Source organism: Alligator sinensis, unplaced genomic scaffold, assembly GCF_000455745.1.
Source record: "Alligator sinensis unplaced genomic scaffold, ASM45574v1 scaffold365_1, whole genome shotgun sequence".
Taxonomy (NCBI): Eukaryota; Metazoa; Chordata; order Crocodylia; family Alligatoridae; genus Alligator; species Alligator sinensis.
Window position 1 is genome coordinate 359,763 of NW_005842356.1, and position 24,918 is coordinate 384,680.

Here is a 24,918-nt window from a genome sequence, read left to right on the forward strand (position 1 = left end):
TGGTCAGGTGTTAAAAAGAATGAGCCCTGTTAATTTAAATTAAAGAACACCTGCTCGATGCCTGCCTTCAGGAGTGGGTTCAGGCCTGTGGATCCCCAGTGGACAGAGGCACCTCCTTGCAGCCTTGATTCAGGGCCCAATGTTCTGAAGGGGGCAAGATTTCAGATGCAACGAGTGCATTTACATGTGCACATCTACTGCCCAGTAACCACAATTACTGTGCAGTATGGGCATGTGTCTACGCATGCACACCCATACTGTGCAGTAAATATGGCAACTTATGCCAATTTGAGCATAAATTTGATACCTGCATCATGCATGGCGCCCGATTAGTTACTGTGCAGTAACATGCATGTAGACGCCTTACTGTGCAGTAACACTATCTGTGTGGACTGACTCAGGACTAAAGTTGGACTAACTTTAGTCCTGAGTCAGTCCACACACAATGGTAATGCTCCTCAACGCCTACACATGTAGGTGCCAGCCTATTCCCGTTTACTGCGCTGTAATTTACTACACAGCAAATTTTAAGCCAGCGTAAATGCATGTGTAGACATGCCCACCATGTATCTAGTGTTTTCTATTGGCTAGCTCCTGTTTAACATGCTGACTGTTTATTCTGGGTACCTAACTCTTTCCATGCACCAAAGAGAAAATTGAGGTCTTAACTCTTCTGGATTCCACTCTAAAACTCGGGCATTGCAGCACCTAATTTGTAGGCATCTTAGCCATTTAAGGGATACCCTTAATTACTTCATTTCTCCTCCTCCTGATGCCACTGTGTTCCCTTTCTTGTGGACTCTAACCACACATACAATTATTTGCTGCAAGATGTATTTTATATGAGGTAAGTGAAAAAATTGAGTTTGGATAGTTTCCAGAAAACAAAACACACAGGGTAGCAAATACCATATTTTCTCACATACTTCACACCCACTTCAAGATGTTCATCTTATTCTGGGAAGACAGAATGAAAAAAATACAGATTTTTCCAGAATCTTACCTGCAATGCATGGGCTCACCATGGCTGAATGTTCCCAGCAGCAGGCAGAAGAGGCAGAGTCCCATAAGCAGCATCACTCACCTTCTGGCTGCAGAAGCAGAGCTCAAAATTCAACCTTGCCACTCACCTTCACATGACAGTGGGACTCTGCCCCTCCTATTTGTGAGGAAGGGAGCAGAGCTCCCAGAAGGCATTGCAACATCACCCTCCCTCTATTCCTTCATGAACATCAGCTTCCTTTCTTAAAACACAGATCTCAGTTTTGGAGGGCTGAGGTGGTAGGCGGGGGAGGTGTGCATGGTATGTTAGTATATTGAGTAAATGTGTACATCAACATCCACACCTACAGAATAAAATCCCACTCTAGCTTTTTCAGAGAACATTATTCCAGGGTATTTTTTTAACAGGATTGACCCTTTTACTCTTTATTACTAACACTTTTTTTTTTGAAAGCCTTAAGAAATTATAACGAAGCCACTCTGCAAAATAATTAGCTTGATACTTTAAAAGTTTATAAATACCTTGAATAGCCCCAAAGGTGACTCGGCCCTATTAGCTGGTCAGATATCAAGTAGGTGTTATGAGAAGATGAAATAAAATAATCACATAATGGGTAGCTCATATCTTGGTAAACAGTTCTGTGTTCATGTTTAAATATTGCACAGTCTATTGAGCACATGTATCTTAAAAATCCTTCAAAGGTCATCTGGTTCAGTTTTTTCACTAAAGGAAAGAAAAAGGAAACAAAAAAATTACATGAAACTGAAATCATGTTTCTAGCTATCTATTTTTCATGGTGTTATTTTTTAATACTCGGATCTGAATACATTAAAGGTTACATGACATGATTTCCTGAAATGTTGAAGTCTTCAAATATAATAATAAGATATCCATTGAATGCTTATAGTTCTGCAGCCAATGACATTCTAAATGGCAAAAGAATTATTTTAACTAGTCCTGATGTTTTAATTCTTCTGTGACTGTCAAAAGCAAAGATTTGTATGATCTAAGGATTTTATACCTTAAGAATAGCACTTTAGTATAAAGGAAAAAATGTTACTTGGGGCTGTTTTTGAGAATACCATCCAGAAATCCATAAGAAGAGATAAGAAGTTAATAGTGTTCTCTGTGAAGAGATCAGGAACAATTCTGAAAAGTGTCAGTCAGAGACTGTTCCAGTGATAATCCTGCAGCCTAGGATTCTTGCCAAGAGAGCTCCTTCCTAAGATGAGGAAAGAACCTAATAAACACCAATGAAACATTACCTAAAGCAGGACAACTGGGAATTATTATATTATCATTCATATGGCCAAATAATTTCAAGCGATAGCCATAAAGACAACCTGTAGATTTAAGTTTATAGCATTCCCTCAAATTTCATAAAATATGCAACCTGCTCCCACTACTTAGGCAAAGATAGACACAGACAAGACAGCAGCTACCCGCTGTAACTCATAGTGCTTTGCAGGAAGTACTGGAGTCGCAATGATCCCCCACACCCAACTGGCTGGGTCCACATGAGCAGAGGTGTGCCTTTACAGCAGCACGAATAGTAGTGGCACAAATTTGTGCTGCTACTTTGTGCACACCCCTGCACCTGTGCTTTGCAGCAGGACACATTGTCCCACTGCTCCATGTGCTGCGAGGGAAGAAGAGAGGGGTTGGCTGAGGTACAGCCAGCCTCCATAGGGGCTAAGCATCCCCTGCGCTGAGGCACCCTGTACCTCAGCCAACCAGGGAGCAACACATGGAGATGGGGGAGCAGGCAGCCCATGGTTGTCTGCTCCTCCATCTCCACACACTGTGGAGCCCCTGCGCTGAGGCACCCAGCACCCCAGCCAGCCACTCCTTGCCTGACTGGGGCACAGCGTGCCTTGAGACAGGGGAAAAGGCAGCCTTAAGTTGACTGCTCCCGTCTTTGTGTGCCTCAGCATGGGGGCTCCATTGCATGTGGATCCCCCGCGCTGAGGCACACTGCTCCCCAGCCAGCTGCGGAGCTGGCTGGGGCACAGTGTGCCTCGAGATGGGGGAGCAGGCTGCTCCCCCATCTCAAGGAACACTGCACCACATGCAATGATAATTCATATATTTGCATGATTGGGCCCTTTTAAAGCACTCTACAGCCATGCAGTTCTCTTTGGTCACGGCTGTAGAGCGTTTTCTGGGACCAGGTCAGATGAAAACTGTCACTTCTGTCTGAGCCTGAAAAGAACTGAATGGTATTCCCACTTGATTATTGACCGTCACCAGTGAAACATTTCAGCATGCGCTTCGCTGCTTATAAATTATATAATTTCAATCACAGAAGTTTGTAAATCTATGAAATTTAGTCTGTTTTCTAGAATTTTACATAATTCTATTTGCAACATATGTTTGATGAGGATAGGTGACTGTAATGAAAGATTACTTTATCCTGAACATTGTTGTCAAATGTATATGGCAAAGCTTTAATTGGCCAAAAAAAAAAGCCACTTACAATGGGGATGTAGCCCAGTAGTAGAGCATATGACTGAAGTTCAACTGGTCCCTGGTTCTGTTCAGGTGCTCCTTTGAAGGTGGCTATTTTTTCCGAGGAGAGACTGGATAGGCATTTTTCTGGGACAGTGATAGTGTAGGAATAGAGCATCCTGAATTTGTGTGTGAAGGGAGGCGGGGGTTGGACTAGATGGCACTTGAGGTCCATTCCGTCTCTCTGATTTTATCACTTGTGCACCTTAGTTCCAGACCATTGCAAAAGGAATCACTAGTAATTTACATCCTATACCAGAGAAGTGTAGTAGGCATGTTGATTAAAGGTACAGTATCTAGATAATTAATCTATAATTACATTGATTAGAATGATAGAAGTGGGGTATCAAATGCTTTGCGGTTATACTTTTTTTTACTCCAATAAATGAGCAGTATTTCAAAACACATTTAAAAAGTATTAGCACCACTTAGCACCTGATATATATTAAGATAATGATGTTTTTAAAGTTATCAGCTGGTTTCATTGAATCCCAAGGTTCTCCTTTTTGTCCTACTATAGGCAAGAAAGGGACAGAATAGATGAGATCTAAATGCCTAAGAATCTTTGAGATGAGACTTGGAAGCAATGAATTAGCAAATTAATGATATTCCTGTCTAATCACAAAAGTCTGTCCATGTTTACTGATTGTTAAATGACTAGCAGTGCATTAAGAAAAAGGAGAGTTCAAATTATTTTAATAAGCATAATTTACTTTACAAATAGGGAATAGAGAATTTTTTTTCTGAACAAAGCATGAAATCACAGTGAGGGTGCTTTAAATGTGTCCTGTTCAAGTACCAGCAAGATGCTAGGCATCCTTATTTCCAGTGAAATAATTTGCAATTGCAAACACATAGCACATACTGCCCTAATAAATAATGTAGGAAGTCCATCTATATTTTATTCAACTGAAGAGCAGCAAATAGAACAATTATTGCTTTGCTCGTGTGTCTACTCAGTGGGTGCATCTACATGAGACATTTACTGTAGAGCTGCCTAATTAGCTCTGCTGTAAAGTCTCAATGTCTACACATGCACCACTGTTAGCCTACAGAAAACTAATCAACTCCACTGCAGTTAGTACTGGTAAATACAAGTACTATCCTGCAGTGAAGTTCTTTAGCAAATAGCTATGCACACATACATGCTGATAGGGCTGGCTGGGGCACGAGGGTGATGGCTACCTGCCAGCTAGCCCCACTGGAGCACCCTCATGCCCCAGCCAGCCCCTCCACAGCGCATTGAGCTGGGTTGGAGCAGCCCCAGGCTGGCAGGCTGGCCCCCAGGATCCCCTGCCATTATTATAATTATTTATAAATTGAACACAACAGTCTTTTTCCCCCAGCCTCTCGCAGCACAAATGTTGCAACTATTTAAATCTCACAAGTGTATTTCTGATGTCTCTCTACTGAATGACAGAACTCCGGTGCTTTCTGAAAAACTCCTGCTTACTCTCTGACTCTACTTTTATATTCTTGTATGTTTAGATATTACTGATCTGTATTTACCCGTGGGATGTTTTAAAGTGTCCTGATTGAAAGTATTTTTTTATTACAAGTTTGAGAAAGTTTGTGTTCATTTATAATCTATTCAGACATTTGTCTTGCGTCTCAGTTATAGAAGAGCATCCCAAGATTTGTTGTTTAATTACTATCTGCTAGTGATTATTGAGGGATAGCTATGCCTTACAATCAGAGATACGTTTGATACACCTTCATAATTTTTTTTAAACAGGAACAGTTTACAATAAATGTATAGAATCATTTGGACTGAAAGGGGCTTCTTGCACTAACCTTTAATTAGAATTAATTAAAGTCTATACCATTTATAATCCCTTCTAGATGGTGGCCTATATTGGGTCTAAATATTGCCAATTGCAGATTCCAAACTCTGTTGTCTCTAGTTTAAATATTTTTACAATTAGTATGTTTTCTTTATTATTTTGTGTTGTTTTAGGCCCCAATTCTGTAATTGCTAGTACATGGACAGGCAGTTTTGCCACTGATTTTAATGGGGCTTTGCACAAATTCAGCCATTTGCCTGCAGGCTTTCAACTGTAAGATCAAAATAATGACCATTATGTCTTTTTCAGTCCTTTTTGGCAACCTTGAATAAGTGATGTGTCCTTTAATATCTCAGTGCATCTCCCCATGAGTTTCTAAATTTCTCAGAGGTGTCTTTGCTCAGATTGTCTAAGAACAAGCTCTCATAACATGTCTGCACAAGTCCTATTTTCAGAATTTTTTGTTTAATCATCCTCTGCTAAATGCTCTCCAACATGCCTCATTTTTCAAATGTATTGAACAAAATACCAACTGAAGTAGTGTAATTATACCTTGCTTATTTTATTCAAAATCTCCCACATTCAAGCTTGGTGTAATTCCCTCAGTCATGTTTTTCTTGTTTTGTTTTGTTTCATTTTGAGTCACCTGTGATGCACTGCCAGCGCTGACCTTTTTCATCTGTCCCAGATCTTTCTCAGTGGAATTACTGTTAGGTCAGAAATTCCCATTTTACATTTGTATATTTGATAATAAGAATGATGTGACATTTGCCTGCTGTTTTCTGAACTGTGTGGCACAGACTTTTTCTGCAGTAAAAGATGTCTGCATTACCAGAAATGTTGTACTTCTTAAGACCTCTTCTTGAAGCATCATATATTCTGATAAATGTTATCCAGTTTAGCATCCTTCATCATTAAGTGTAATACTATTCATAGTAAGTTGAGTTCTCTTACGCACCTTACAGCCCCCTCCCCTCCCCGCTCCCCCCTTCTGCATTGCTTTTATAGCTCATTTTCATTCAACTGTAGCTGCTGTCCTTGAACTGGACCTGATTGAAATAACAGCAAATAAAAAGTGTATTTGAACACTGCTCAAAACGCCTTCATAAAACCTTTTGGAAAAGATAGAGATAGCTAGCCATGTCAGACTGTCTGGCTATTTGTAGACTAACTGAATGAGAGATGCATAGGTTTTTGTGAGCCACAGCTCACTTCATCAGATGCTATGAAAGGTTAAGGTTGAAGTGAGCTGTGACTCGTGAAACCTTATGCATCTTTGATTCAGTTAGTCCAGGGGTAGGCAACCTCCAGCACGGGTGCCATTGTGGCACTTGAATACGTTTTGCTTGTCACTCATGCCTCTGGATGGCAGGGAAAGGGCCAAGGCTACACGGCCACAACAGGGATTGGGCCACTCATGGCTCTCCTGCTGTTCACACCTGGCAGGATCTTATAAATTGAAGTTGTGGGTGTGTTTGGCACTCTGCCCAAAAACATTGCCAACCCTTGCATTAGTCTATAAAATACACCTCTCCCTCGCCTTCTGACAGGAAGAAGAGTGGATTTGTAATGGCACTGGTAGTACACGTACAGTTTTATAGAACCTTTGAAGATTTGAATTGTTACGTGCAGACTGCATCTACTGGTTCTGTCAATGACACAGTATCTCCTGTTGAAATAATGTTCAAGGAGACATTTTTAAGTATCTGTTACTTTGGGGGGTAAGCGTCTAAGAACTAGCTTGATTCTGATTTTGAGTATAAATGTAAGATTTTTCTGTTCTGAGTCGTATTTATTTTCTCCCATCAAAGGAGGAAAGGATTTTTGTCTGCATCTTTGTCTGCTTCAGAACTGATGAAGAGTTTTCTTCAGGTCCTGGGGATAGCCTGATTTTTATTGCCTTTTTAGCATTACTGTCATTTACAAGCCTCTGATTTTTTTTTAAACCCACCCTGAGCTTTAAAAAAAGGGAAGGTAGATAGGATTTTAGAAACTGGCTGATAATACAGCAATATTGTTTCGGACTCTTATACAGGTACAATTATAGTTCTATCTGAATTCACCTCTTTAAATTTCAAATCTTTCCATGAAAACCAGTGTATCCCTCTTATGAAATTCTGTCTAGAAATAAAGGTGAAAGAAGTAACTTCTAAGCCTATGCTGTTCAAAATCCCCCTGGGATACTGAAGGTGGGAAAACATGCTTTTCTCCCTTATACTTCAAGAACTGCTTAATCAAAAGAACCCCAAATAACATTTTCAGAAGAAATGTTCAGAAGACACAAACTATGAAGTTTCGCTATATGGCTTTCAAGACCCTGACAACATGTTTTGGCATGCTGACTATATTCAAGGTCAAAGGTCCTTCAAAGAAAATATCAGTAAATCAATATATTCAGCTCGTGAAAGGAATCGCACCATATTTTGCTCACTGTTGGAATGATTTCTCTTTTGTAATGAGAATGCTCTTTTATCATTTATCTCCCATGAATAGAACCTGAAGTTTTTACCGAGACCACACAGCTGTCTCATAGGGAAGCCCTAATCTTTTTCTCCACTGGGACCCTTTCAAAAATAGTAGCATGATCATCAGTTGATTTGCATTAGGGCAGGTATTTAGGGATTGACCCCCTCCCCCCGCCCTCCCAAGAAAATCCCTTATCCTTTCATACCTTTTAAATGTTGTCTATTATTCAGGTATCTGCCTCATTAGGATTCAGAATGTATATCTTTTTATTTCAAAGATGACTACAATACGATTCCAAATCAGTTCTTTCCAAGAAAAATAGTATTTTCCTGTTCCTTCCTTCTAATAAAGGTAAATCTCCAGAATATTAACTATACTATCATTCAGCCACAAAAGTCAAGGGAGGAATTATGATCTAAGCTGAGAGACTGGAAGGATATGTGTATTTCATTATATACCAGTGCTTTTAAATTTTATTTCCTTAAGCTTCTTTGTGGTTTAGTTTAAACAAATTCTTGAGTATTTGTTTCCTGACAAAGAAGAAATTGAAAAAGAGATGGCTTCCAAAAGGCAGACATTTGGAAAACATTCTTACAGTGTTCTCTTTTTATTTTACCTTGGAGAATCTTTTAGTTTATGATGTATATTTATGGACCTGCTTGAGAAAAAAGGGGGAATAATTACTTTCTCTCCACACATTAGACAGTAGCCATCCCCAAACCTCCAGAGAAATAGCTGATATTATAAACCTTACGCTTGCATTACCACACATTCATAAACAGACATGTTTCCTCCTTACAGAAAGTAGATGATCACCAGTATTAAAATCACAAGATTGTGATTTTTAAAATGGTTTTTGCTTTCATTTGTTAGGTTCCAGCTACATTTTCCTGACAAAATTGAAAGGCACCATGGTATCTCTCAGAGAATTTTTCTATCAAGTTACAATAACGTAGTGTGAAGAAATAATAAGTAGACTGAGAGATATTTCTGAAACGCTTTACCAAGCAAGATAAGAAATACATCACTAATAACTGGAACTGTGCCAAACCTTCCATTTTCATCTGCATTCAGTAACTTTTGCAGGAATTCTGGGTGGACTAAGTTTGCAAAATGCCTTGAAACTCTTCATAAAGATGTTACCCTCTCTAAAACGTTGATCTAAGTAAGGCAGCACCTTTCAATAATTAATTCTCAGAGGATTACTTGTTGTAGGTTTAATAAAGTACCATCAAACCGGAACTTGAGAATGAAATTTGATAGCGTAACAATGGACTAAAAGTTGTATTTTAACACACACAATGCTGTAATTGTTCCAACCACTTCAGAAAGAATATAATATTTACCTTGTATATGAGGCTTTTTTTCCTTCCTGTAAAAAAGCATTATAATAAATAATAATGCCTAAATTGTATGGCTTGTATTTTCCATATAGTTTGATATATACTGAAAAGAGAACATTCTGGCTAAGACGGAAGAATTAACTATGAACTTCTGCCTTTAGATAAATATCCTGGATTGCTGACATTTTTTAGATGACAAAATGTAGACGTGTCAGATTTCTGCTACCAGCTACAAAATGGAATCTTGCAAACTCTTCAGTACTGGGATTCTGTGTTTGAAATGTAGGTGTAGTCCTCAGTGACAAAACGACCCAAACCAGAGATAAAACCTTTGCATACAAGTACAACCCCCCCCCCGCAAAATGTGCATAAATGCAAAATGTGCATATCTACATTTACATTATACCCCTCAAATCTTATCAAGTAAGCGTTAAAGAAAGGGCAATTACAAGAGCACAGCACCCTTAAAAGTGTGTAGGACTCATTTATTTAGCATAAAAGATGGCTTCTTTTATATTATTTTATGATTCAGGACTTCCAATATAAATTTGTAACAATAAAAGTGAGGAATAACAGAAGGTTTGTGTAAAACACAGCTCAAATTTGGATGATAAATGAGGAAGAGCTGTCAAGTATGATTCATGCATTCTCTACTTTTACAACAGTTTCCCAAAAGAGGCATCCGTTTGCCAAACATAGGAAGCGTTAGCACTGCCTACAACTTCTACTAACTGAAATTTGTGTGGTGGAATAAATTTGAAAGCAGCTTGTTTCATGGCATTACTGAAATTAACAATGAAGTTGTACTTCCTCAGATTGTTAGTAAATTGAAGGTTACCTGGTTATAAAAAAACATCTTTTCACATCATAATAATATTTAATGAATTTTTTATGTTTTCTTACATATACAGAGCTTGGTCAATACTTGTTTTCACCTTGACAAGCCATGCTATCAAATTTATCAGATTATGGCTGTAACTAGTGGCAGACTAGTCACTCATGTGTCAAAATCTGCCATTTTCACTTACTGTAATACACATGGTAAGAGTGACAAATGATTTCACCAGATCGTCATGATTAAGCATATTCTATACGGAATGCAGAATGACAGTTGCACAAAATGGTCTATTTACTCCAGCACATCAGTCAAGTACCATGCCAATCATGTCGTAAATTATCCACAAAGTGATCTCAAGTGTGAGCATTTATTGAATTATAGGTGCATGAGCACCATATGGTGTTTTGTGTTAAATATTAGTTTCAAGTATTAAAACAAACAAGATGAAAAACAATAGTGATTTTGCTTGGAATTCAAAATAGAAACCAAAGCTACTAAGCATTATATGGATAAACACTTGACTATAGGCATCTTTCATAACAGCAAGAGTATATTCTGATGGGTTCAAGGTTTTGTTGTTGTTGTTTTTGAATGATTAAATCAATCTATTAGCATATTTTTACCATTTTTCAGGCAAAAATAGATATATACAATTTTTTTTTAAATTAGGCTGTTTTAACACCTTGCCATTACACATTACATCTCCAGAAGAGTAAAATGTTGTCTATCCTGAAAGACAACCTCAGTTAAGAACAGGTTGAGTAAACAAAGGTGTATAGCTGTTATTGGACAGTGAGTAACATGTAATAAAACATCAAAGTCTTTCAGTTTCTTGTAAAAAGACAAATAGGGGTTCTGTGCCAACACCATGGGAAGGGCTGGCTCCAGCAGGATGCCAAGGCTGAGTCATTCTCCATACTGCCCACACCAACAAACTATCTTCTCTTTCCTGGGCGCCTCTCAGCTTTGCTGTTCTTCATCATGTTGCAAGTGCCACTCAATGCCTCAGACTGGAAAGCAAGAACTCAAAGAATCCACAGAAACAAGACAGAATCAGGCCAGAGCCCCAAGTTGCTCCAAAGGATAAGGCTAGCTGAGTAGGGGGCAAGTAAATGTAAGGCTAGTAGGACAAGGAGCCTATGCTTGTTTTGAGATGGAGAAGAGGTTATTCAACAATTCTGCAAAGCATTTTGGAACATTCTGGGATTGCAGCTCAAAGTCCTCTCATACACGCTACTCATAACAAATGTCATTATGCTATTTTTGTAATACAAAAATAAAATATGAAGCAGTCTAGCAAGTATTTACTGCCAAAACTGAGTCTACCAAGATAACTTTACATAGAAAACAAAACTATAATCAACTTGTTATAAATAGTATAAATAATTCATTCATTACCTGCTTGCTTTTGTATTAATTAATGGTATGCAGAGGGCTCTATATGAATGTTTTAATCCTGAATCACTGGGCCCTCCACAATGGGAAGCTAACTGAAGCACAGCTCATACAGTAGCTCACAAGGTTAATTTCACGAGGCATGTCAGGACTTCAGCTTCCACACACAACTAACTGAATGACAGCCTCTTTACAAGCTGCACTCAGCTCTCAGCTGAGCTGCAAAGTTTGCCTCTGGTCACAATGCTATGAAGCTCAACAGAGAAGGCACATTACAGTTTCAGGCAGCTGCTTTCACTAACTGAAGTGTACCAGAGACAGATGGGCTTTTACAGGCTAAACAAATTCCTGGTTGAATCCTGCTCTATCCAGAGTCTAAATCCAAGACAGTGGTGTAGCAATTAAAAGGAGTGGTCTTCCATTTCCACAGAACTGCGTCATCTGTGAGCAAACTCAGCTACAGAGGGGGAAAAGTCAATAGAACAAGCAAACCCTAACAATTCTCATCCTTTTTCCCCAAACAAGGAACAGTTATCAAGGGGGACGGGGGGAGGAAAGTCAAGAGTAAGGTTACCATACGTCCGGGTTTTCCCAGGCATGTGCTTTTTTGACCCTGTGTCTGGGAGTGAGGGGCACCAGCAGGGCTGGTGGGGACAGGGGGCTGTCGGTCAGGAGTGAAGGGCACTGGCAGGGCTGAGGGGCAGCCCTTTCCTTCTCTCCTCCCCTCCACAGGTGTCCTCTTTTTTGTAACTGGAAATATGGTAACCCTAAAAGACAGCTAGTCAACATAACAAAAGAGAAACACAAAGAGAAAAGAACAGCACCAAAAAAAAAAGAGGGGAAAAAACAAAACAGCATGAAAATAGCAATGAAATCTGGACACACAAAAAGAATAAAGAAATGTAAAATAAGACACCAATTTTAGGCAAATAAATGTATTTTATTTAGCTATGCATACATACTACTTCTAATAAATTAAAGAAAAAACGCACAAAATAATACAAAAATCACCATAAATAAATTAGTCACAACTCTTGGTCTTGCCCTCTTTGATACCACATTGAAACTTTATATGACAAACATATGTTAATGACCATTTATTTGCACACCTGAAAATGAGGATAGACTCTGACTTGCAGAACTGTTAATACTAATAGTGATGCATGAACCAAAAAGAGTGTAGCTCAAGCTTCAGATTCTATGCCCAGTTTGGCAGACTTAAATGATTACACATTTGTATTCTGCATGGCAAGAAAATTGTAACGATCTTTGCATAACAATGGTATAAATGCAACCGCTCACTTTCCCCTTATTTCCCTCACAATATTGGGAAAATTTAGATTTTAAATCCCTAATGCCACAGCTCTTTGGATCCAAAGTCTTGAAGGTGGAATCCAAAGTGAAAGTCAAGTCTGGCCTTCTAATAAGGGTCTGTCTTCTTTTAAATCTGTAAACAGTTTCCATTTAATTAAAATGTTCAGCTGGAATGTATGTTAAAGACAATATAATAAGCCTATGATAAAATTAACCTTTGGTACAGAGGATACTTTTTGTTAGAATTTTATTGCACTTAATCCTTTGGGTACTTTTTCTTGGTTATTGGATCCTCTTGTGTAATGCTATAAAAGGCAATGACAGTTCAAAGACTGCAGTTATCTAGTTATATTTAGGGAGAAAAACAATTTTCCTCAAAAAGGGTCAGCTCATATGAAAGAAAAGTATCCAAATGTAAACCAACGTAGTGTTTTTAACTAAGTTTGTAGACAACCCGAGACCTTAACAGAGAATTTAGACTCATCTTGTTGCACCAGGTCTTACTGATGTTAATTTTTGCACAGCGGTTACAATATACCTTATATTTAAACTTCTCACATCTCTTACAACATTAAAAAGGTATCAACCTGAGAAATGTGACCGCACTGCTTGAAACAAATGCAGATACATAATACTGTTAAAACAACACAATCAGGCTGGAGAATGACATGAGTGAAACACTACACTGAAATCGTACATTATTCAATTCTTGATTTGAGAGAGAAATATAAGCCATGTCCTACATTTTACCGACAACAGTGTCCTAACAAAAATGAACATAAACATAGCAGTTAAATAAACCAATGGAATTTACACACACAAAAAAAACTTCAGTTTAATCTGGCTGTAAAGCAGCTCTCTCAAATATAATTTAATTCTGATGCAATTTATTCTATTTTAGAAATGACTGACCCAGATAGATAACTGAAAAGGTAGCAAATTGTACAATAAGTAATTATTCAAAACATTGCTTTTTATTCTATCTTAAGTACATCTCTAGTTTTTCTTAACTTAAATTTTAAGGAACAATAACTCATGATGGAGAAAATAGTTTAAGAAAGTGTTTTCTCTTTTTCTTCGCTCCAGTTCATGATTCAAATTGCCTCTGATCAATAAAATGACTTTTTGGACCAGTATTAGCTCCAATACTTTGAAGCGGACTTTTAGGAGCTAAAATTGAGACATGCGCATGCTTATAGTGCTGTATTAATAATTTCTTTCTAATAGTAGCTAAAGGATTACAACTAGAAGAACAACTACTATTTTGTACATATACTTACAAACAGGTTTCAAATTGCCCCTTAGATGCCATATTTTCTTGCATACCACATGTCCCCGAATAAGACATGTACATTGTTTTTGGAAGGCAGAAAATAGTTAAAAAAAAAAAGTTTTTTCTGCATGTAGCAGCTCACTGGCAAATCCACATTGTTAACCCTTTCATAGCCACTACTAATTGAACTCTGCTCCTGATGTGTGCTAGTCCAGAGACAAATGTCAGCCATTACAACAGCATTTCAAAGTTTCTATTCCAGTGAAGACAAATGAGCTTCCCTGCTTAAGAAACACCTACCCCAATTTTAGAGGGTTGATTTTTGGGAAAAGTATACATATGGTATGCAATTATATTTACAGTTCTTTACTAAAAGGCACCACAACAATTTGCTAAATCAGACATATATTAACATATACATGCATTTACAATAACATAAAAATTTAATCTGTAGATTAAAATTGAAAATCCAGTATGTAATGTATGTTTAAGCTGCAATGTACCTTCTTCAATGGGTTCATATTTCATAATGAGTTCAGAGGCAGTTGCTTCAGTAGCCTCAGTTTCAAACTGTTCTTTTTTGAGAAACTCAAGCAGGTTCACTTCAGTCAATATTTTGTGGTTTGGAGAATAACTGAAGAAAAGTTCCTGAATTTCATTTCTGTGAGCAAGTGTTCGATAAATTGCTATGAAGTCTTCTATGTTAATTGTTCGTATCTTCCGCTGTTCAGTTGTTTTCTAAAATGCAAAAATTAGTTAATGCAAGTATATCCAAAACACTGCATTAACACCTAAGAGTGTATCGTAAGAGCCAGCACATTGGTTAAAATACCTTGTCACTGTGACTACTATACAGTTGGTCCTCTGCATTACCCTGATGCAACTCAATTCTATTTTTCTAAGCAGCTCAAGTAGCAAATTTTTGGCTGTCAAAATGTCTTATTTCATGTAAGAACATTTAAATTATACCACATGACAATTAGTATATACGTAATTAAATTAGATGCATATGTTTTTGCATTAGGTTATAAAGCATGAATGCAGTCTCACTGTAGTTTAGTGAATCTGAAGCACAAAATAAAGTTATGACAATGGAAAAGGTAAATATATTCTTATCAATTAACATCAATTACATTTTAAATACATTTGAGGGCACAGTTCTTAACTGGGAAGAGAACATATTTCTAAAACAAACACTGCTCCCAACATGCCCCCAAATTATATTAAGGACTACACATCAACTGCTGAAACTTCCTTAGCATGACGAAGGGTTTTTGAACCCAAAAGCTTGCTTAATAACTATTCTCCAACCATTTGGGTTGGTCTAATAAAAGATATCAAATTCACCCAAGGAACCTTGTCTGACACTGCATCTGAGAAATTCAGTACTATTCAGGCCTTTGTTTCTGATGAGACTGTGAGGGAGGGTAGACACCTTCACATGGGATACTTTAATAATGGAGGTCAGTGGTTTGCACAAAACTGCCCTGAAACTTTGAGCTCCGACAAGATAGTATGAAACTAGCATTTTTACAAAGATTTTTCCATATTATCAATATGGGTTGAATTCAAAATAATGTCATGGAAATTAAAAGTATTACCAGTTCTTTCCTAAGAAATCTCATACCTACTAAAATAAATCTATGACTGTATAAAATAATGTAGAGCTATAAACTGTGTTAACCTAAATCAATGCAGCTAAACTCTGCAGATTAAGATTCTGTAATCTTAATTCCTTTCCAGAATGATATCTAATTAAAAATGTTTGGACTAAGACTGTTTAAGAGGAATTACTAATGAAAAAAAATTGATATAAAATCTTAATACTAAAATGTTTAGCACTGGTTGAGAAATCAACATCTTCAAAATCTAGCCCCAACCCTTTGTAAAAGGTCTCACACATATTAATATAAAAAGAAAAAATATGTTGAAGAATTATCTGGTAATTAAGGCAGTCACTGGGATTCAGGTAAGGTAGCTTCTTTTCCTGGATCAGTATCACCTTGTGAAAGAACTAAAGTGCTGCTTACAGAAGTGGGGAAAAAAACAAACCAAACAAAACCAGTTACTCTCAGCTTGGTGCACCCCTGCACTGAGTGCAGCACATGCCCAGAAGAGGCATCGCATCAGTTTGACCTGCCTCACCCAACATATAGATCACAGCTTCAGCAGGGCTTTTTAGCGCTTTTGTGTAATAGCTGATTCAATCAGCTGTATGATAAAAGCACCAAAAAACCTCACGGAAACACGTGATCTAGACAGAAGTTGGGTCAAACTGACACACTTCCTCTGCCAGTAAAGTGCTGTTCTGTTGGTTTTTTTCCACATCTGTCAGTGGCCAAAGTGTTCTTTGAGCAATTTCTCTGCCATGACACAGACACGCCTTCATAGTTTCATGGCATCCAATGATGTAGGCAGTCACTTAACAAAGTTTACGCGTCTCTTGTGCCAGTTAGTCTATAAGGCGCCATGCTGCTTTGCCTTCTGCCTGCCTTTAGACTAACTACTTCTCTACTTTCAAGAATGGTTTGAAACTACAACAATGGACTCCGTACACATATATAGAAAGAGTATTATAGATTTGTACATGGATTTTCTTATCATATCTTTATTTTTATTAATGCAGCTTTAGCTTTGCTATTCAGAAAGCGTAGTAGGCTTGACAAAAGAATTTCCTGTGGAAATGAAGAATCTTATGAAACTGTGCTATTCTCTAACAAACATGAATCTCCATATTTCTAGTATGCCCACAGTGATATTACAGAATAAAAAATTAAAAAAAGAAAGAAAGAAAATGAAAGGAATAAAAAAAGGAAACTGTTCATAAAAGAGCTCTATATCCACCTTTCAGGTAGCTGTTTAGTCATAGACAACCCTGTCACTATCATTATGTAGTTATTGACAATGGTAAAAAATTAGCTTGATCAGACAGAAGGGTCGTTTTTGGTAAGATAAGATGTTCTTGCAATTTGCACAATGATACTACACACTTTTTATGCTAAGGAACATTTTCAGCTAAAAATCAGGTAAAAAATAATCAGTCTCTCTGAAGAAGCAAAAAAATGTTGCATGATACTCTCAGCCGATCAGATCGTTTGGATATTAGAAGGTGGAGCAGAGACGGACGTTACAGACCAACTAAATCAGAGATGCATAAGCTTTTGTGAGCCCAAGTTCCCTTCATCAGATGAGGAAGATGATGAAGCCACATCTGATGAAGTGAGCTCAGGCTCATGAAAGTTTATGCATCTCTACCCCAGAGTTAGTCTATAAGGTATACCGTGCTAACTGCCCCTCTCATTTCTGTATTACAGGGGCAACCCCCGTTGTTGGCAGACTTGGGAGAGCGGGCTAAGGGGCAGGCTGGGGGTCTAGCATTTGAAAAATCAGCCTCAGAGTTCAAAGCAGCAGTCCTCAACCCTCATCGCAGTGGTGCTCACGTGTTTTTGGCTGGCTCAATGGGCAGCGCCTGGCCCATCCACAGGCTGGATGCTGATCTGGAGCCCAGCAAGCAATCTAGCTGACCAGGAATGAGGCTCTGACCAGGGCCACCCCCAGGGACTGCAGGGCCACTTTCCTGCCCTCGTCCATTTACATTTCTGGGCAACGAGGATGGCAGTCGCTTAAAAAAGCTTATGCTGCTTTTGTGCCAGTTAGTATCTAAGGTGCCACGCTGCTTTGCCTTCACACGGAATCACCAGGAGGACTAGCGCACAGGCTAGCAGGCGCCGCCCCACGGGCTCGGGGCGCACGACCCTCGCACCCACCCCGGCTGGGGGGGCTGTTGTGCCGATGAGCCCCTGCAGCCCCCAGACCCCCGCACCGCCTCACCTTGAAGATATACTTGACGTGGATATAGTCGAAGCCGAGCTGCATCCGGCCCAGCAGCTTCAGCGTCTTGTCCAGGTCGATCTTGCCGTGCCGGAACTCGTCCTCAATCACCGACAGGAACCACGTGCAGCGGCGTTAAGGACTCCAACTGCGCATGCGCGCCAGGCCATGAGGAGCCGGTAGGACCGAAGGAAGGGAGGGAGGGAGGGAGGGAGGGAGCGTGGCGACCACCGCGCATACGCGCCTGGGCGGGCGAACAGCCGCGCCACCGAGCGCGTTGGGGCAGGGCTAGCACCACGTGGGGGCGCGCGGCCAATGGTAGGGTGGGAGGAGGGGGACGGGTGGTGAGAAAGATATTTCGCCTCCATAGCGGCTGTGCATTCCGCGGTGTCGGTCGCTCCCCTTCACTGCGGTGGTTTCAGTAGCTGTCAGCGCCGCATCATCCGGGGTCTGCCCTGGTGGGGGCTGCTCTCACCAGCGCCCTTGTGGCTGCCCCAGACTGGGGGGCCCCCGCTCCCCCCCCCAAACCTTTTTGACCTGCTGCCTTTGCTGGGGCCGGCTCTAGCCATCCTGGCTGCTCCTTCTGCCCCGACGGTGACTGATGTGCCCTGCGCACCCCTGCCAGCACCCCCTGCAATTCCCTCAGCTGCCTTGGACCTTTCAGGAGCCCTTTTTTGAAAAGGTATCGCCTGGTCCAGAGTTTCTAGTCTTTTCTCAGCAGGGCAGTGTTGGGATGTTTGGTCCCACCTTTCCCTCCCCTCCAGGCTCTTTCATTCACTGGGACCTCCTGGGGTTTCTTAAAGCTGGCCGGATTAAAAGCTTCCTATCTTGTAGCCTAAGCTGTGGCAGGGCTAAGTAGATGTTTCCCACTTGCATCTATGTCTTGGTAGAGGAAGTTTTTTATTTTTGCTGCCGTCAAATACTGCCGCTCTCTGCTATGACCGTTTTCCCCAGAGTTCTGGTGCTACATTTTTTTTTCATGTGTCTAGAGCAATGGTTCTCGATCCTTTTAGACTCGAGTCACCTCTGATAAACTCGAGGCACCCCTTGGAACATGGCAGCTCTTAGTTTTCACTCTTTTTTGACTACAGAAAAATGATAGAGCCATTTTTTATGTTGCAAAGAACTCAAAAGGACCACAATTATGGCTTTCTATTTGAAATCTCTGGGTTTATTGTGCAAGTCCCGCAAAATCCTAACAAACCCAGCAGAGCTAACGTTGTGTGGCATCTCAGCATCCTTGAAAAGATCTCGAGGCACACGGTGGCATCCTGGTTGAGAAGTGCTGCCCTAGATCTCTCAAGACAGGATTGTAATTTGCTCACAGTTTTAGAGTTGGCAAATTAATTTTAGCTACAACATCATTAAAGGTGTAGATTGCTGTTAATTACAACTTCAATCATCAGGTTTTTCAGAACAGTTGTTCATGCTCTTATTTCAGCTCCAGTACTACAGAAGTAAAACAATGTCCAAAGAATGTGATTTACATAAGAAAGAGAAAGTGTCAACCATTTGCAACCTGCTGTATCAGGCACCACCAGGTGAATTTAGTAATGTATTTGAAGATCTCCGTACTCTGGCCCAGGATGATGAGCTGATGAGGCAGGAGGTTGCTCAGGTCTGTGCCCATCACAATAAGAACAACTTCACTACAGTCAGAATAGAAGGAAGAAATATACTGGTGACTCGCTATAATGACTTAGGAGGAAATCGCTTCTTTGGCCCTCAAAACAAATTTTCTTTCAAATTTGATCACCTGAGTGAAACAGCAAGCAAATTTCAGCTTCATGGTGTGCTGTTAGATGAGACAGAGTTATGGAGAAGAGCCCTCAATAGTGCTTTAAAGGCATATGTGAGCAGTTACTTCCCTTCGGGGGACTGCAGTGTGTTTAGAAAAACTTTGAAGAATAGGCAGATATTTGTGGTTTGCATTGTAGGTCACGAGTACAAAGCCCTGGGTTTCTGGAATACCATTTGGAAATCGGAATGGACTTTTGCCCTATCTCCAGTTATTACACAGGTCACAGGAATCTATCATTTACAAATACACTACTTTAATTACGCTAATCTTCACATGACAGTGAGTAAGACAACTGAAGAAGTCTTGCATGTTATAGACCAAGCACAGTTGGCCATGGATTTTGTGAAACTCATAAAAGCTGAAGATAACAATTTTCAGGTTGCCTTGATAGAAAACTTACAAGCCTTGTCAGAAGAAACCTGGGGAAAAACTGTACGAAGACGACTACCAGTCACTAACACTGTCATGAACTGGAATAAGTTACTGACCAACCAGAACCTAGGGACCAGCATTTCTAAATGCAGAATTTAAGTAAATGTATAGACCAAACAAAGCTAATGATTATTGTGGACAACAGATTTATTTCTGGTTAATTAAGGCAAATATAGAGACTTTCATCACTAGATCACCACTTTGAATTTAATCCAAGTCAGTAGTTACTAAAAGTTGTTAACATTTGAGGGGGTTTTTTACCTTCTGAAGCAACTGGTATGGGTCAGTACCAGTGGTGATTTGATCTAGTGTGTAAGTGTGAAATGTCTGTGTTCTTATCTTCAGAAGTAAGTTCACTTTACATGGAAATAAGTTCATTTCACTATATATTTAGAATTCATTATGGGAAAATATATAAAGCCACTGTTCTAACAGTATTAAAGGGCAAACACCAACTGTTCAAATAGCATTGAAACATAGGACATTCAGCCTTCAAGTTATGTTCATATATGTCAATGTTTTTCTATATTATAATCTTATAAACAGACATGAAAATGGGAGGAATACATATATTGCAGCTGGTTGTTGGCATTATGTCAGGACCCACCAGTGATGTGTCATAGGAGCAAAAGAAGAAACTTTCAGTAGCTGTCATCCTAGTGTAGCAGAAGTAATGAAACAGAGCCATTCCCCTCTCCTAGTTTTGACAGTTGAATAATAAGTAAATTAAAATAAAGTAAAATTTCAAAGAATAGATTATAGATGCATGATTTGCAAGCAAACTAGAGAATGTGCTGGTATGTAGTGCCGTTATTATAACAATAGCACACAGAAGCGGCTGTGAACATCAGGATGCCATGGTGTGGCAGTATTTAGAGAGAAAATGAAAGCCAGTACCTGCCCTAAAGTGTTTATTTTAAGAACTGACATTAAAAAAATGGGTTTAAAACAGGACTGATAGGCAGAAGAGGAACACAATGATATGTTTGCAAACTATAATGCAGTGCCATCCAAAGATACTTCAAGTTGAGATTTGGTACTAGTGAGTGTTTAGCTACATTATCATAGTTCCCTGCCTTGTTTGCAGGGCTAACTATTGTGGGCAGAACAGTGAGCTAACAGTTATACTACTTTTAATGCCAGAGCTAGCTAATTTAGCATTAGCTAAAACAGTTGGGGGCTAACCTTTTGGGCAGGCATGCCAAACATTAGCCCTGCACCCTCCCTGAGTGCCACTCTGATCCCTTTCCCTTACCCAGTCAACTATTCAGCTTTCTGCAACCTGTCCTGTGTTTCCTGACCAAGCTGCTGCTCTGCTTTTTGCTTCCTGTTCTGTGCTTCCTGCCTTATATGATGTGCTGCTTTCTCCTCCCTGCTGTATCTGTTTCTGAGCTGCCTGTCCTCTCCCCAATCTACGGGACCTGAACCTGTTCAGCTTCCACAAGAGAAGGCTGAGGGGGGATCTAGTGACCTGTTACAAACTAGTCAGAGGGGACCAGCAGGTATTGAGGGAGTCCCTGTTCCCCTGAGCACTACCAGGAGTGACTAGAAATAACGATCACAAGCTGGCAGATGGTATATTCAGACTAGACATCAGGAGGCACTACTTCACTGTCAGGGCGGCTAGGATCTGGAACCAACTTCCAAGAGAAGTGGTGCTGGCTCCTACCCTGGGGGTCTTTAAGAGGAGGCTAGATGAATACCTAGTCGAGGTTGTTTGACCCCAGTGCTCTTTCCTGCCATGGCAGGGGGTCAGACTTGATGATCTGTCAAGGTCCCTTCCGACCCTACAAACTATGAAACTATGAATCTGCTGTGTCACACAGGCTGCCCACACCCCTTATGGCAACTATGCTGCAAGGTGGCTACCCCTGAACTAGGATATCTCTGCACAGATATGTCTTGTACTGTGTAAACTTACCCAATTTTTCAGATTTCATACCCCATATTTCATAGACACAATGTGCCTATACACGTGCAGGGAGGTGGCTCTGATGAACAGTAATTGAGTCTGCTGGAGTGTGGTAATTACCGCACTCCAGCAGGCTCCAGTGTCATGTGTATCAGCATCCTTGTGCTGAAACATGGCGGCAGGGGTGCTTTAACTATAGCTCATTTGATGAGCTTTACTTAAAGTGCCCCTGCCACCATTTTTCAGCACAGGGACAGTGATACATATGACATTCCGGGCACTTTAATTAGAGCGGCTCTCAGAGCTACTCTAATTAAAGTGCTCCCCCCCCACCCCTCCCAGAGCATGTGTATAAATGCCCAATATTCTGTCTATAAGTAAATTTAACTTTTTTTCCTTATTTATTTAAAAAAATGTGATGGGGTTTCTATTCTAACCATATGCGGAGGAAGAAAATATGATTTGGGCGGGGCTGAGTGCACACACATGGCCCCCCACCCTCCCCTAGCAAATAAGTCTGTCATGGGGAAGAGGCACAAGAGGGCAGATTGAGATCCCCACAAGTGGGGCAGGGGCTGGGGTGAATGGGGCTCCAGGCCGTGGCAGGTCATGGGATGCTTGGAGCCCGGTCGGTTCATCCAGGGGTGCAGGGGGACTCCTGCTGCTAGGCGCACCCCTGGGGCAGGCACAGGAAGCATGTTCTCCCTGGATCTGTGTGCAGAGCAGAGGCAGCTGCTGCTGTGGACTGGGCTCTGCACCCCGCTGCTGCTGCCTCAGGAGCAGTGCAATGCCACGTCTTCTGCATGCTGGCTGCGCCACCTGCCCAGCAGTGGGAGGCACATGGCATCACACCATTCCGGGGGCACCGGCAGCGGGGTATGGAGCCCAATCCAAAGTGGCAGCTGCCTGCACCCCACACATAGATGCAGGGAGCACATGCCCCCTGTGCCTGCCCTGGGGGTGCATGCAGCAGCAGGAGCCCCCTGCGCCCCCAGATGAGCTGCCTGGGCTCCGAGCATCCCACAACCTACCCCAGGGCCTCATTCACACACCTCACTCTTATGTGGCCTCAGTCTTCCCCCCCCACCATGCCCCTTCCCTCCCCCACACCCCTTCCTGTCCACACATTTACCTGTTGGGAGCTGCTCCACGCACTGCCAGGCTGAGCTGAGTTCCCAGCTGCCTGCAGGATCCAGCTGCTTGTCTCTGCCTGTCTGCGCGCCCCTGCAGCCACCCAGAGCCCGCATCCAGGCTAACTGTGTTTGGAGGTCTAAGCCCCATTAGACCCAGCCTTCCGCCACCTATAATTCTAACATGTCTACTTGCTTTAAATTAGATATCTTCAACATTTGCTTTTCTTGATATTTAATCATCTCTCTTAATTTAGAGTTTTAATAGAAACTACAAGCCAATCTGAAGTATAACGACTCAATCTATTAAAAATGTTGAAATGAATATAAAAAGTAATAGATTTAGCAAAATAATTGTTATTTTAAATATGTTAGTATTGCTTTCAGTTTAAATACAAATATCAGTTCCCACACCCTTATATTCTTTGTCCCAGCAGTCAAACTTTACACTTGCCTTATCAAAATGTGTAGAGTTTGGTATTACCAAGTTTATCAAGCAATCTCAATTACATTGTATTAGTGACCTGTTGTCATCATTATTTAGTATTTTCCCTCTGCTGTGTCATCTGCAAACTTAATCAGTAATGATTTTATGTTTTCTTCCAGGTCAGTAACATTTGATAAAAATGTCAGTTAGTGTAGACCTCAGAACTAGACCCTGCAAGACTCCACTAGAATAGCACGTATTCAGTGACAAATTCCTATTTACAATTATATGCTGAAAACTGTCGGTTAGCCAGGTTTTAATCCATTAGATGACTACTATGTTAATTTATTATTGTCCTAGTTTCTTAATCAGAATGTCATGCAGTACTTAGCCAAATGCCTTACAGGAGTCTTTTACATCAACACTGTTACCTTTATCAACTAACCCTGTAATCTCAGAAGAAATGGATATCAAATTAGCTTGACAGGATCTATTTTCTGTAAATCCAAGTTGATTGGCATTAATTATGTTCCCCTCCTTTAATTCTTTCTTAATCAAGTCCTACGTCAGCTCTTTCATTATTTTGCCCAGAATCAATGTCAGACTGGCAAGTCTTCAATTACCTGGGTCATTCCAGTTACCCTTTTTAAATACTGGTACAATATTAACACTCTTCCTGTGTTCTGGAACTGAGAGAGGTTCACATACATTTCAGTGAAATTTTAACCAGTCTTTATTCATAAGAGGTCATTTAACAGCAGCAGTTCAAAAAAGGTAAAAAAGCATATAGCGTCTCTTAGTTCATCATCTAGCATATCTTTGGGCTATTGAAAAACTGCTCTGTGTCTGCAATTATATAATCAAATATGTTCCTATCCAATTTTTGTCCTAATTTCTTTTTCCTTTCCCTTCTCTTTGCTCATTATTATGAATGGCCTTAACTATTCACCCAAGAGGAAAATGACACTCATTCAATTTAGAGCAGAATTATAAAAATTTACATAATAAAGACACATTTTTCACCTCTTACAAAACATGAAATGGATATAAAGGGCAAAAGTTTGCTGTCATGTTTTCAACCTCAGTGCACAGTTGCAAAAAGTTACCAAGTTTGGCACACACATTGTACTGGTATTACTAATTGTGTACTTGCTGTTGGGTGGGGTCACTCAGATGAAAAGTGCCATTTTCTGTGACACCAACAGTACTGGATCTCAGGTTGAGACAAGTGAACTAGTTTCCAATCTGCGGTATGATCAAATAAATGTCAACGTTTAATAATATTTAAATTAAATATTTAATGTTTACATAAATAAAATTTGCCTGTTATTGCTGTATTACAGTAGGTTGAATAAAATGGGGGTTTTTTTCACATTGTATCTGAATTATGTCAGGGCATTAGCTTAGCAAAATGGTTGCCACCCACTGGAGTTTCAAATATACCAGTTATAATTGAAACAT

At 40.2% G+C, this 24,918-nt stretch overlaps 2 protein-coding genes across 3 annotated transcripts in view; one reads left to right on the forward strand and one right to left on the reverse strand.

The window, feature by feature from the left end:
* The window catches only part of PLCZ1 (phospholipase C zeta 1), a gene marked incomplete at its 5' end in the record, with an annotated part of 93,734 nt that extends 75,850 nt beyond the window's left edge, over positions 1 to 17,884 (reverse strand). Inside the window, 3 exons of the mRNA XM_006029112.1 lie at positions 1,525 to 1,726; positions 14,428 to 14,662; positions 17,756 to 17,884. Coding sequence (XP_006029174.1) covers positions 1,525 to 1,726; positions 14,428 to 14,662; positions 17,756 to 17,884 — 566 coding nt within the window. The remainder of the gene's footprint in view (positions 1 to 1,524; positions 1,727 to 14,427; positions 14,663 to 17,755) is intronic.
* CAPZA3 (capping actin protein of muscle Z-line subunit alpha 3) lies at positions 17,800 to 20,182 on the forward strand. 2 transcript variants are annotated; one of them, XM_006029106.3, is made up of 2 exons: positions 17,800 to 17,934; positions 19,197 to 20,182. In XM_006029106.3, exon 2 carries the CDS (start codon positions 19,221 to 19,223, stop codon positions 20,085 to 20,087), a length of 867 nt encoding a protein of 288 aa, XP_006029168.1. In that variant the 5' UTR covers positions 17,800 to 17,934; positions 19,197 to 19,220; the 3' UTR covers positions 20,088 to 20,182. The 2 variants fall into 2 exon arrangements, with proteins under 2 accessions (XP_006029168.1, XP_006029167.1); XM_006029105.1 differs by lacking the exon at positions 17,800 to 17,934 and adding an exon at positions 18,303 to 18,437.
* Positions 20,183 to 24,918: the final 4,736 nt, after the last annotated feature.